Genomic DNA, 14,318 nt, shown 5'->3' on the forward strand with positions numbered 1-14,318 from the left:
AACGTTTACTCCCTGCACTCTCTAGACTGGATAGTGGATATGAGGATGAAGCACTACTGCCCATCAGCAGGAAGCCTGGTCCCTGACCTGTAACGTCAGCAGGGTCTGATTACCTGACGTGAAGACCTCGGAGTACACGCCAGCCTGTGCTGATGGACTGCAGATCTAAGCACGCCAATGTGTGACGGAGCTCAGCTTTGCTCTGCTCTCATATCGTCGATGTAGGTGAGCTTACAAAGATAAACTGCTCTGTGGTACAACGGCTGCTGTCAGCAGGTGAGTTGTATATAAGAGGCAACAGCTAGCTGGATGGGTGGGAAAGGTAAGGCAGCATGAACTCATAGTGTCCCACATTACAGAGTCCTTACACCAGCAGGAGGCAACAAGACACCCTGGGACTTCTGCCTGGCTTAGATCAGAAACCAAATTTCTTCCCTCCTCCCCTGCTCAGTGCTTTTTTTAGTCAATTTTATTATAGCTTTATTTCCTTAACCCAAGCAGTATGCATCTGAAATAAATGGCATACTCTGCCACTGCTCTCAGAGCAGGTAGACTCTAACACCATCTGTATTCAAGCCAGACTATAAACTGCCTGTGCCTATCACCAGGATGAGGGGGAAAATAGTCATGCAAAAGACTGATTGACTGAAGTTTACCTGTTAAATGCTCATAGAACAAGCCTGATGTGCTATTTTGCATCATAAAACTTACAAAGAAGTAAATCTATCCATACAATAATGAGCCATTATGGCTTATTAGAGACTCAGCTTGCAAAGTCCAAAGTGTACAAACGGGCATATAGGACAAATCTGAACTAAGCATTGTACCCTGCCCTCTGCCTGAACCAACCCCTTACACGTATCTGGTAAATGATTTATAAACCTAAAGATAGCAAAGTATAAAACTGTATCACTCTCTTCACTTTACAAACGAAACCATTTCTGAGTAATTTGCCATGGCTCGGAAAATGTTTCAAATTTTGGTGTCTGCTCTGCTGTTTACAGGTACGTGCTTGGCATCCTATCTCATGTCATTCTCTTCATGCTTGTTAAATAGTCAGCTGGCAAAAAAATCCTATGTTACCACCAGAACAGCACTAATGGAAGAGAATTAACTGGAAATCACTGCAGCAGGGACATACAGGAGAGTGAGTGCCGCAAGAGAGAGTACCGCAAGATTGCATGGAACATTCTGTGAAATATAGTTTGATTCTGCTCCTCGTGACTACTTTTGAGCTTTTTACTGCTCATGTATAAGTAAGAAGGATGCATTTCTGACTGAAAGGCATTCTTACAGGATGATTTCCTGAACTGTTAAAATTGTAAAAAGAGCTTGATGCTGTTTCTACAAAATCTTCTTTAAATATTATTCTTATCTCAACATTTATTGTTTGTAGGAAACAATTTCACATACCTTTATAAGGACCCAAAATAATCTATTTCACAAATGATTTCTGGAATACCTGGCCTGAATTTCTTAAGGAGATTGATTGTTTTAAAGCACTTGGGCTGCCTGGATGCCAATTCTTCACAGCACTGTGTAACCAGAGCATCTACAATCAAGACTCAACCTGTAAAACTTGGACCAGAGGGAAAATGGGTGGGGCAGGGCTACCACATGCCCTTCCCAAAGCAGCACACGCTGGTACAGTCAATGATCAGTGGTGCATGTGCTGCAGGATTAATTTGTTTCTCACAAAATTAGAACTAACCAGGCAGGCAGTAAGTGACAGCTGACTTCCCAAGTGATTGCCTGCATCCTGACAAGATGGTCTATCCACATGCATGCATTAAAAGCATTTCTTAGATTCGAGTGCTCCAATGCACATGCGGTAAATACATGATGTGAGTAGCTAAGGCAGAATGAGGGAGACAATGATTAATTGTGGATTACTGAAAAATGTTTTTAAATTGGGACCACAGTCAGGTATAATCTCTCATGGTTTGAATTCACTTCCATGCCATATGAACCTGAGTTTTGGCTGCAGTGAGGCTCTGTAGGGAAATAAGGAGATGGAAAGGGACTTTGTCTCTTTGGCGAGTTTGAGCTCACCTATAAACCTTTTCCCCATATTTGTCCTTCCTGATCTGCAGTTGAACTGGTACAATTCCTGAGTACTTGCCTATCTTCTTGAACTTCACCTCCTTTCCATTGAAGGCCATTTATAGCACAAATAGTGTCACCAAGGCCAAGCTGGGAGTGCAGCAGCTTGCAGCCCTTACTTTTGGAAGACTTTACTTTCCTCTCTTTTATGTCTCTTGTCTTGTTTACCCTCTTTTCCAGGTTTCTATTCTTCAAAATACATGCAGAACTACTTATTACTAGTTTTAATGAGCTGTTAAAAATTTGATCACAATCAGTTCAGTTTTTTATTAATTGTAAATCCTTTCAGCAACAGTTAAAGTGGTGGTGAAGTAAAATAGAGACTATAAGATTGTTGTGAGAATCTTATTTTTCTTCATGCCATCAATTCAGCTGCTATAAATCACTCCTCATAGTAAACCATGGTCACAGCACTTGGAATAGGCTCTCTGGATCTTTTACTTTAGCTTCTGGAGAGCAGCTGCAAGGGATGAGGTAGGAGTGTGATGTCTTGGCACTGAGATAACTGCTGAAGTTTCTCAGGTGTCTGATGGGGGTGTTTTGCCACAAATGGATGTAGAAAGGAAATCTCAACAGGACCCACTGAGTGGACCAATGGACTGGTGCTTTTTCTAATACTTTGCTGCAGTGGAAGTAGCTCCTTCCCTAGGATTATCTAGGATTTTTGCCAAATTGTCTTGCTATTTACCCATGCTGGAAACTTTCCTGACCCCTGGCATCATCACACATATTGAATATGTTCAATAGCTAATTCTGCATTAAGTGTCTGTAACTTCTCTATGCCTTTGCTGATGAGGGAATGAGGCTGATGCTATAGCTCTAAGGATTGCTAATGACATCTCTTGAACCAGAGAGCTCTTTGTGTTCTTGAAATTAAGAATTGTCAAAGAATAAAATCTGTTTTACTTGAAGCTTGAAATAGAAACAGATAAGGCCAAAATTTCAAAGACTGGATGATATACAAAGAGTTGAAGCACTTAATCAGTTACTTTAACTCTTGCTGTCAACAGGTATTAGCAAATCTGACTAATTTAATTCTATTCTAAGGCTTGTTACCATCCAAACACTCCAGGATTCAAAGCCTATGTACATGTGGAAGGATGGATTGTAGGAGAATAGAGACAGTGCTGAAGGCAATCTCATCCCTGAGGAGTTGCAGCTGTACCAATTACTAAAGAGTAGGAACAGGCCTGCCCTTTATAGGTCACAGCTATGTCCAATAAGGATGGGTGTTATAAAAAAGCGGGTTAGGAGTTTGTTGGCTCTGCTGTGCGGAGTAGTACGGGTAAGGCAGTCGTGCAAGGGACAGGAAGGAGTCAGCTGGCTGTGCAGGAGGAAGAGTAAAGGAGTCAGTGTTGTGAGGAGCTGCCCATGGGAACTCAAAGAGAGAAGGTCTGAAAGTTTTGTAGTAAGATGATAAACCGATGGTGACAGTCAGATTGGTTCCAAGCACTGATGCCAACAATTGGTGGCCCATATGGGGATGAGTCCTGACATGTACACACAAACATTTTAAAAAATAATTTGAAAAGCAATGTGCCGGTGTTAGACATTAATACAATTATACTTTTCAACTGAAAAAAAGGTGATATTTGGGCCAGAGTTGACCTGCAGAATCCACAAGTCTATCTTTGCTGCAATCCAGCTGCTTTTTGCAGTGTACTGACAGATGTCTTGATTTCCATGGAATGCCACATAATCTAGAGAAATACTTGAGTGAGGAGAGAAGCAGCTGCTGCCACATTCTTTTCAGCTGTTGCACTGTGGTATTCCGAGTCCTCAGACTGAGTTCTATGGTCTGACTTTGTGAACTTAGATTTAGAAAGTCAGATAGCTGGAACCTGGTGGGGAGGTGGTCCGTTCTGGCTCATTCTAGTCTTAGGAAACACAGCTGAGCTGCAGACTTGATTTACTTTTCAAAGTTCCTAACACGTCAGCACCTGCCACCTCAGCAAGGTTGAAGTTTAGCTCTGTCCAAGTTTAGCCTCTGTCCAAGCTCTGTCCTAAAGAGCTGATAAGACTGGCAGCCTTACCTCCATGAACTGAGATTTTGACCAAAGTCACCATAGCCAATAATAAGAAGAGTTATTAGACCTAAAGGAAAGGAGCCAGGGCAATTACCAAATTTTGACATTTAAATTACATTGATATTAACTTAAACAATATGTTTTCAAGTTGTCAGAAAGTTGCAAGTCCTCAGAAACTAGGAAGAAACAGTAGTGTGCACAGAGAGTGTTTGAAATGCTGCTAAATAATTGTCAGGTTTTTATAAATATCACAACAAATCAGACATAAAGCACTTTTCCCTGTCGTAGATGCACACCAGGGGTAAATTTTGATCCTAAGCCTAGAGATTGCTCCTTACCACCTATAAAATAGTGCTGATGTGGATAAAACAAACAGGCTTTGGGGTAGATAGTGGAAGAAGAAGTATGTCCTGTACTAAGGCAAGCTTGAAGATTTGTCTTCCTATCATTAAACTCTTCCATTAAATGTGCAGATTGAGGCCTGCCTGTTCTCCCCAGACTACTAAGTATACAATGGCTCTTGCTACTTAACTTCTACAAAAGAAAATGTATATCAATTAAAAAGGTCCCTTAGCAGGCAAATGTGTCAAAACTTAATCCCATACTCATCTTTTTGATTGTGTGATGAAGTGGATCACTGCAAATTCAGCTGACAGAAAAAGATGTCTTCCTGGGAAGATTTTGTGGCTGCACCCAGCTGAGTATGTTGCTGTCTAGAAATCTATCCTTGTAAAGAGAAATATGCTTCCATTGAAGTCTAGGATGAAGAGATTTTAAAGCACAGTAATTTAAAATGTATCCAGGTTGATTTTCTATTTTGAGTGCAGTTTGCTGTGATATTTTTTATTATTACTTGGACATTCCAAGATATTTGATATGCCGTTTCATAATCAGGCTTTTTTCATTGGTTTGCTTTTTCTTTTTTATATACTCAATGCTGGATTAAGTGCACATTTTGTTTTTTGACAAAGATGGCAAGGTTGTATAACCATCTCTCCTCAATTTTAGTCTCAGATCATAGTAATCCAAAATCAGATGCTCAGAAGGCATGGTAGCAATAATGACTACTAACAGTTTTCCCTCTGGACAATGTCTTTAGGTGCCCAGGATAGACAAAGCTATCTGCTGAATGCAATAATTACATGAGCTAAGCATCTGCTTGCTCAAAACAACCAATTTTTTTGTATAATTTGCTTTTCATGTGAGAACACTGAGTGAATCTTCAGGAGATGATGAAAGGAAACACTCTAACTGGTAACAGCTGACATAACCTCAGCAATAGTTCACCCTCTGCACATGTTCCTTCTGTTTTCCCACTGGGACATTTATATCTAAAAGTATTTTCAAATAACATATTTATCTAAGAGAGGAAAACAGTATTGAATAATAATAAAAAAAACACAAAAGAAAATACAATATGTCTGGCTGCTCTTCACAGTGAGTTAACTGTTTCAGTACAACTCGAAGTTCTTCATTTTTTGCAGCTTGACTTTATGCACTATGAGCCATTCACCCACTTGCTCCTAACCCCCTCTAGTCTCATATCAGATGCTCTGAAATTCCAATCTCCCGGTTTGTGTGCTAATCTTCTACAAGATGCACTCCTTCAGTAAAACTGTGTTTATAAAGCAAATCCTTCCACAATATTTTGTTAAGCTATTCAAAAGCAGGGGGAAAATTACACCCAGTCCAAGAAGCTTAAATTGAAGCAAATTGAGTTCACTTGATGAAAACTCTACATTGTATTCAGAGGGGCTACTCAGATGGAGACAGCTGGTCTGATGACCCCAGGTCTACATTAGAGCTGAGTGGAGACCTTGCTTTTTCTGAACTCTGCCAGAGCACAAGCAAATGTGCAGCCACACTGAAAGACCAACAGGGCTGATTCTGGTTATGCTAGAAATTATCTCGCTGGAGTTTTTCCAGAGGTGAGTGAAGTTTGCCATGTTCAGAGACTTATTGTGATCTTTACAGCAAGACAAAGAAAGAATGAGATAAGCCTAAAGATTAGGTGATATATAACGGCTCTTACATGATTTTCTCATGGTACTTCTGCCTTTTTGGAGTGCTCCAGCAGCTGGGGACAAGTTCTGCAGAGACAGCTCCCAGGAAATGAAATAGCAGCTAGAAAAGAATAAGAACTGGGTGTCAGCATTGACAAGAGAAGCCAAGAGCAGTGCTGGCATACCTACCTCTCCTCAGAGCAGGCAAGTGCACTTCAATCAAAGTGAATACTTAGCCTAGTTAGGGGTGGCATTTCTCGTTGGATACAGATGCAGCCAGAGGAAGCTATCTATTAAAAATTGACATATAAAACCCTGAAGATGCAGCTCTCTGTGCCACAGTAGCTAACACCTCACTGTCCCACCAGTGGAATGACAAGATCATTTTTGAAGATGCTGGAAACAAGAAAAAAACCTACAAGAAGCAGAGCTGCTTAATGTCCTTTTTTTTCAGCTTATTTCAAATTTGGAGGGCCAGAGCACATATTGGTGATAAAATGTAATGTTTAATGGCCCTTACTAACTATATGTACATTTAAAGAAAATTGAAGCCTTTTAAATTTCTGGGATTGAGTCAGTTTCTGATCCCAGTTCAGTTATTTCAGTCCAGAAATGTAATCATGAGCTTACAAAATATTTAATACAAAAAAATCCACCCAAAATTCCCTAAAGAGAAATCAACAGCTCAGAGATTTTTCTATTGGAAAATAGTAAATTGCCAGAGGAATGTTGAAATTTGGTACAAGCATAGTTTTCTCTTGTGCAGCTCTAGAATACAAGTATAGCAGCTTAATAGACATATGCATGAAATATATTTTCTTCTTTCCCAGCCTTCCACCAAATGTCTGAACTTACTTTTTTTCATGGAGTTGGTAACATTTTTGAAGATGGTATTCCTTGAAAATTCCCTGCCCTAAAACTTCTACCTCCACTTTATGATTATAATAACTTGGAATATGAAGAAACTGAAGTAGCAAGGAACTACTGGGACTGTGATTGCTTGCTAAGTAACTTTTCTAAAGTACTATTTGATGTCTGTATTAAGAGCAAAGATTATGACTATCCTCACTTTTTATTTTTTTGTTCATTACTGTATAACCAAACTCTTTCTCATCTTCTTTTTAAGCATTTTTGGCACTGAAAAGAAACAAAGTGAAAAGGACCAGCAAACACTCTAGCTCACATATCTTCTACGTATATGAATTCAACGAACATTTTCTTCTATTTAAAAAACTAAAAAGCAGCAATATTGTGGATGATCAGGAAAGCCAGAAATAATTACAAGTGAACTGAATTCAACTGAAATTGCATATGAAAGCAAACATTTGATACTCCCAGTTAGATTTTCCCCCTAGAAATTCAGGAATCAGGGCATAGGAGAGCTGTGAGTGAGGTTATAGATTGCCCTGCTGAGCTTCTACTCTAAGACATATTAGAAAACGGTTGAGGTTCTTGGCCCATGTGTTCCAAGTATGTGCAGGTCGCTCTCAAGTGTCCATTTAAACCCACTTGACTAAATTGGAGCACAGCTGTTTGCAGACACTGGCCTCAGCTCAGTTGATGGATCTGAGCTCCATCTTAATCAGTGGTTCATTAAAAATTGTGTGATTTGGACTGACATGCTATTTTGGACTCTTTCAGCCCGAAATTAATTTGTCTCAAAATTAATTTGTCTCAAACACTCAAGACTAAAACGAAAAGGTTTTTTCCCTGTACCAGCATCTTTCATGTGAAGCTAAAGAGGAATTCTGGCCTTTGTCTTGTGAAGAATATTTTTTTCAGGATTTGTAAGGACTCCTCCTGCATCTATGGTGACCTCAGAAGCTATCTGAAGCAATGCAATAACAAGATTAGAAGTGCAATATCTTCTCTTCAGAAAGTAATTTCCAAGCATGTGGTTTCTATGTTGATACTAATGAGAGTAAATATCACATATAAACCAGGAGGGTCAGAAACCATAGATACATTCATAGGTAGGGTTTGTGTTATTTTAAAAAACTTTAGGCTCTCAGCACACCTGAGACTAGTGGAATTATAGTCTAAGAGGATTTTTGTAACAAAATTTTGCATTAAAAATAAATTAGTTCCTCAATTAAGTTGTAACTTTATTTACTTCAGATTCAACTGCAAAATAATGATTTAGAACATTTGTTTTATTAACTTCAGGCCTAAAAATAAATTTTCTTTCTGTGAATCTAAGGTAGGACCACCTCTGATTTTTATTAAATAAACTACAGATTCAAAACCATGTTCTGTGGATATAAGCGTATTATTGAAGTGCACATTCAAACATATTTTTATGATATTACAAATATTTATTAGCTTCTGTTTCGAGTGTCCTTGGAGCACCCTTTCTGACAGAAGAATCAGTGAATCAGTTCCTGCGGCTCAAACGACACGTACCATATTCTCCGAGCTACTGGGACTCAGGCAGCAGCCAGAACACGTGGGCACACACTGTGGCTCAACAGGTATCTCCTTCCTCATGCAGCACCTACTGAGAAAGAGAAAGCATGGGTCTGGAATTAATGTGTAACATACATCCTTTGGGTCATGGGAGGAAGTTTTTCTGATTTATCAACCTGGGCAAGGCTGCTCAGTAGTCACAGAGAATATTTATTTAGTATTAAAGCTCAGAATATTCCTTTCTGTATTGATCTACTTCAGATTAGTGAATCATGGGCAGCTCTGAGGGAAACAGCAAAATACTACATGGACTTGGACCCTTATGCCTTCGATCCTTCGACAGCTGGGTTCGATGGGGTTTCTCAACAGAGCATTTCATAGACTCGGAGCCTGTGTGTACCTGAGTAAGTAAAACTGGCCCCTAAAAAACTGCTGACAATTGGTTTATAGTGTCATAGCCTGACACAGTGAAAAACCCAATTGTATCTTGAAAAACTAAAGAAGATTTATTTCTGCTGTCTGAGTTTAATGGTTATTTAAATGTGGTCATTTTATTGTGGCAGAGTCTTTTTAAAGTATGTTTTGGAAAAGCTCATTAAGGGCTTAAAGAATATATATCCTTTTAAAAGTCCACAGAAACTAAACTGCTTCCTATAGAGTTGATTTAAAAAGCAGACAGAAAGCAATTCCTGAGGAGAAAAATAAAAGATAAAAAACACCATCTATTTCAGTAGCAAAACTATATTCAGTGTGGAATAAAATCTCAGCAGAACAAAACAGAGAATGAGACATAGCAGTTGGTAAAAGCAATATTTATAGATTGGCACAGGAGTACATGAAACAAAGTGTTGCAAACTGTCTCAGAGAAATTGTTAAGGATTGGACACATTTTTGGAACAAATTTTTTTTCAAATTTGGGGAACAATTACTAAATTATTCAGTTGGACAAGCACAATACCCACATTATTCCTGTGGAGCACTTTTCCTGAGAAGATACTGCAGTCCTTAAAAATGGTAGAACTAAAGGAGCAGGTAGAACTAAAACTCTACAGTTTCAATACTTAAAATAATTACTAAGACAGCAATCTGTCAGTCTGACTGAAGCCAGGAAGAGGAAAATGGGTAAACTTCTAATATACTTTGAATTGAATGTGCTTTGAATTTTATTGACTTAAAAAGTACCTTTTTTTTTTGAAAATGTGGTTCATTTTGAAATGTTGCTTTTGAAAAGACCTTTTTTTTTTTTTTATAAGATAGGAATTTGACTTGGAGACTCTCAGAGTAAGCTTTCCAGGACTGTTCCACCTGAAAGGTGACACCAGTTTCACTTACTTTGAGCAGAAATAAAGTAGGAGGGAATAGCTAAAAGCTATAGTTTACTTTCCCTCCTGCTGAGGCTTCAGCTGGAGCCCTTGGGCAACTGGAAGGAAGCACCAGGTTATTCATTCACAATTTCTAATACTGATATGGGTGGATAACAGCAGTCACTTCTGCCTTATGACAAATTTACCTGAAGACACTTTATTCGGTTTTCTGAGAAAAACCCACTGTCTTTCCCATCAGCAAAATTCCTGACAGAGAAAAGCCCTTTGTCTAATTACTGGTTGTGCATCCATGTGCCTGATGGCTGTGATTGCAGCAGCTGCCAGGCAGACTCCAGGATGAGTTATGCCTCCAGAAAGATAATCCTAATGATTGTTGTATGACAGGATTAAAGCCACTTACATAAACACATTTGCAGGCACTCCCACTGAAATATGGTTATGATTTTAAAGCAAGGCTAGTTAACTCACAGACTGAAATAAACTTTCCAGTGCTAATGTGACAGGAATTGACATCTAGAGTTTTTGAGAAGCCATATAGTAGCAAAGAAGCATCAAGCTAGAAGTTACAAAGACCATTATGGAAAAGTAGAAGAATTCTTTCCAACCTTATTTTTCTTCATTATTGATAGTTCTGAAATGGAAAGCCCATAAAACCTATGCAGGAATGTGGTTCAGGGGCTGAACTTCCAGAAGAAAACATTTGCAAAAGCTGGCAAATCTGAAGACTACACCTGTTGATAGGATCTTTAATTAATTCTGTGATTTTTGTTTTTCTAAAAGTAATTTATTCCATCTTTTCTAGCAACAACATCAGATCCTACATGGAGCATCTACAGCAGTCTGAGACTCACCTCCAGCAACAAGCTATTAAATCCTACACATCCTGTATCTGGCCATGTTATGGCGTGTTATGTATTTGCCATTATGTATTTGATAAGATGACTATATCTCCTCCCACTTGGGTCTAAACTCAAAATTAACACACTAATTCTCTGCATAAATACTGCATATTTTATATTCATAAGTAGAACTGAGATGTAAGTCATGGTAAATTGAATATGTTGAAGAAAACAACCATGAACTTTTAGCAGGTTGGATTTAAAATGTCTGGTGTTCAGGTAAAACATTCTTTTGACTAAAAAACTGTTTGAAGACACACATTCCTGCTTCTGTGACTGAAAACCACGTTTTTATTTCTCAGTATTTTCCTTAAACATGAAATGTTTTTGAGAGGTGAAGAAGAAATTAAAATGGGTTACTTTGGATGGATGAGAGAAGTAGAGCACATTTGCTTCAGGTATACCTCTGTAGTTCAAGTGCATTTCCATTTTTTCAAGTACTAGTAGTAGGTGTTGTAGTACACATTCATTCATGTCAATGCTTCTCTTTCCTCATTTAATCTTCTGTACTTGGTCTTGAATGCCAAAATGAACTGAACTCACAGCTATTACTGTGAGTTGTTTTTTCTTATTCCACAGAAATGGGAAATGGTAGAAACATTCATGGCTCCTTTTCTATAAAGAAAATGGTGGTGACAAATGTTCTTTATGTTCTTGAGCTTGGAAGTTTCCTAGTTCCTGTTAATTAATGTACCTTATTTCAGAACATCTTTGAAGAGAGGATGAGGCTTCCATGTTTCTTTTATATATTATTAATATAATGCTAACAATAAAAAGCTTTTTCAAACTTGGTCAAAATTTCTGCATGAATAAAGATGACCTGTTCAGGAAAACAAAATGTATGGTAACCTAATGTCAGGGTAGGTGAAGGAAGGAAATTTTTGCTTGCTTTTTATCCCCAAAGAGCAGTTTGTTCATGTTGTGCTTTCAGGATTCTTTGTGAATATGGACTGTACACTAACTGGAACAAATTTGAAGACAATGTTGGATCTTCTAGAAAGAAATCCACATTCTGGATTTTTGGCAATCTCTACCATGCTTCTAGGTATGAAACTATTCTTAGGTCATTATTAATTTCCCTGCGTAGGACAATGACCCTGAAATTGCCATTATTCATTAGCTGAAGCTGAAAGTTCATTAAACACTTGAAAGAGATAAATGAGGTGCAAGTTCAGTATTTGCCGTGTAGGATTTCACATCTTTAGTCACACTACTTAATTATGAACAGTTCATTCAAAGATGAGGGTTGACAAGTGATATATAGACTAAAGACCTCACTGGTTAAACACAGTCATGGCCTGTCCCTGCTGTCTGCCTTCTCTGCACTGGTCAATCTTGGATAAGCTAGGGGTCCAGACCCTAAAAATTCCAGTGTTTTCCTCAGTAGCAGCACAGACATGATAGAGTTACTGAAACTCTTCAATTTATAGCAAAGTGCAGGACCGTAAGGATAAGCATTGCCTTTTATTTTAAGTGGATATGCATTGAAACTCCAAGGATGCACCTGCTCCAGCTGAGCATCTTGCTGGTCCCAGAGAAGTTGCAACTCTGCCGGCATTGATGCTCACGCCACTTGTGAACCCGTTCCTGAAGTATTGCTCTTTTCTGCCCATCTCTCTAATTGGTGTAGTTTCTGTCAAGGCAGAGGTTTGTGATCTCTCTGTGCATTAACTGCAGTTTTCATGCCTGCATGTCAAGTTAAACCAAAATGGAGGTAGTTCAGGACCTGGTTTGCAGATGGACAGTAGACATCCCTGGAGTGGGGATGACAAAGTCCATTAGTGAGGTGGAAGGTAAAGTGAAGTGCTATCAGCTACTATCTGCTATCAGCTAGTGAAGTAACTGCCCAACCCTTATGAGCCATTTTAGGGTTGTCAGAGCCATAAAATTAGGATAACCACTGTCTATTGCCACGAGGACAGTCTTGCACAAGGCTGGCTTTGCAACCAAAACGTCAGACAATGCCAGGGGATGCAATTTGACAGATCTGTTGTACTTAGACATGACTAATTCCTTTAAAGGAGTTGTTCTGAAAGCCAGAGACTCAATACTCAATCTGCAAATCCATAGCTTCAAGCTAATGTCAGTAATTCAGATAATTAGTCTTGCTGAATTAAATGGGAAGAATTGTGCACGCATGAGTAGCGGTGGAGGACGAGATGCTTATTTTGTGTTATCAAATACATGCCACTCATGACAATGAGCAAATGGTGTTCACAGCATTTGAATATTAAACACCTTAATCTGCATTTATTAATAACTGGGGAAAATATTTACCCTGTGAATTTGCTACCCCTGTTTATCTTCACGTATTGTTTCAGTACTTTGACACAAGTAAAGCTGGACTCTTTTCTGCTGACTTTTCCAATGCATCTTTATGTTTCCACCTACAAATTTTATCTCCTTGCTTTTTTCTACACAGCACAGCTTTTTCTACACATGCAATACCTTAGCAATGACAAAACCAAAGAGTAGTGTTAAACTAAAGAGAACTTCAAGTACATCTGTGCTGATCATGGGAGTGGAATTACAGGTCTCAGGGCATTTTGCTTCTGGTGCAATGGAGAGCAGTATTTATTACTATTTTCTGAATACTGCAAGTTTTTTGAGGAGAAAAACCCTAAGCCACACAAATACCAGAGCTCCCTGAGGCTAGAGAGAACAGAGTTCCTCTGAGAGAGGGAACAGGCAGAGAGGAAGAGGAGTCACAGGAAGCTAGAGTCAGGTTTGTCTCTGTATAGATGTTAACTGGATGGATGCAGAACTTCCACCAGGCAGCCTGATTTTCCAACTGTTTCTGACTCATGTGAACACGGTGACTAAAATAACAGAACAACAGAAATCAGGATTTCCAGGTATCTCATGGTTGATATCCAACTCCAGCAGCAGCTTTTTGCCAGGCAAGGCCCTTACAGGGTGTCCTTCCCATGGGAGTGGCAAGTCAGTCATGCTGCAAATCCTTCCTCAGAGCACCTGCCCATTTCCCCAGCTTCTTGTATCCCTATCTTTCCTAATCTTAGAAGAATCAAACTGCCTTTGAATCTTTTCTACTCTGTCAAGTTGAATTGAAAACAGCCCACAAGTTAAAAAATTACTGTGGCTAGACATAAGGGATAAATGTGTACCTATGGAGACAGCATGGTTGTAGGAGCCTTGCTTTGTTAGGGAAACAGAGGAAGGATTCACTCTAGTCAGACATGACAGGAGAAGTAAGAAAACCTGTCATTTCAATAATAATTGAAGAAAAATATTAATACTCCATAGCTTTCTTTTAATGAGAAAAGCAAGTCATTCTGAACACAGTGAAGAGAAAAAGCTGTAGAATCCAAGTAACCTATATATAACCCACATTACAAGTGTTGAGTGTGGGATAAGTACTAAGATACAGTTGTCTATGAACTCAGCAGGTGAGTATATAGAGGCAATGAGAAAAAAACACTTATTTTATGACCTGAAATGGTTTCTTTAAACTGAACAGTGGCAACTGGTATTCAGTGAAAATTCTATCCACTACTTCATCACTGCTGTAGTTCATGTGATTGAACCTGGTCCCAG

General features: G+C 38.9%; 1 protein-coding gene across 1 annotated transcript; it reads left to right on the forward strand.

Annotated features, from left to right (window-relative positions):
- The first annotated feature begins 877 nt into the window (after window positions 1–877).
- On the forward strand, window positions 878–11,601 carry C2H3orf85 (chromosome 2 C3orf85 homolog). The gene is made up of 4 exons (XM_063150403.1): window positions 878–1,004; window positions 8,456–8,604; window positions 8,801–8,886; window positions 10,667–11,601. Exons 1-4 carry the CDS (start codon window positions 956–958, stop codon window positions 10,830–10,832), a joined length of 450 nt encoding a protein of 149 aa, XP_063006473.1. The 5' UTR covers window positions 878–955; the 3' UTR covers window positions 10,833–11,601.
- Window positions 11,602–14,318: the final 2,717 nt, after the last annotated feature.

Source organism: Melospiza melodia, chromosome 2 (assembly GCF_035770615.1).
Source record: "Melospiza melodia melodia isolate bMelMel2 chromosome 2, bMelMel2.pri, whole genome shotgun sequence".
NCBI lineage: Eukaryota > Metazoa > Chordata > Aves > Passeriformes > Passerellidae > Melospiza > Melospiza melodia.

What these genes read in the sequence shown, in the direction of transcription:
- C2H3orf85 (XM_063150403.1), top strand. Translation starts at nt 956, where the DNA reads ATGGCTCGGAAAATGTTTCAAATTTTGGTGTCTGCTCTGCTGTTTACA. An exon ending in GTCTGCTCTGCTGTTTACAG is followed by an intron (nt 1,005 to 8,455) that starts GTACGTGCTTGG and finishes AATATTTATTAG; the next exon opens with CTTCTGTTTCGAGTGTCCTT. An exon ending in TTCGATCCTTCGACAGCTGG is followed by an intron (nt 8,887 to 10,666) that starts GTTCGATGGGGT and finishes CATCTTTTCTAG; the next exon opens with CAACAACATCAGATCCTACA.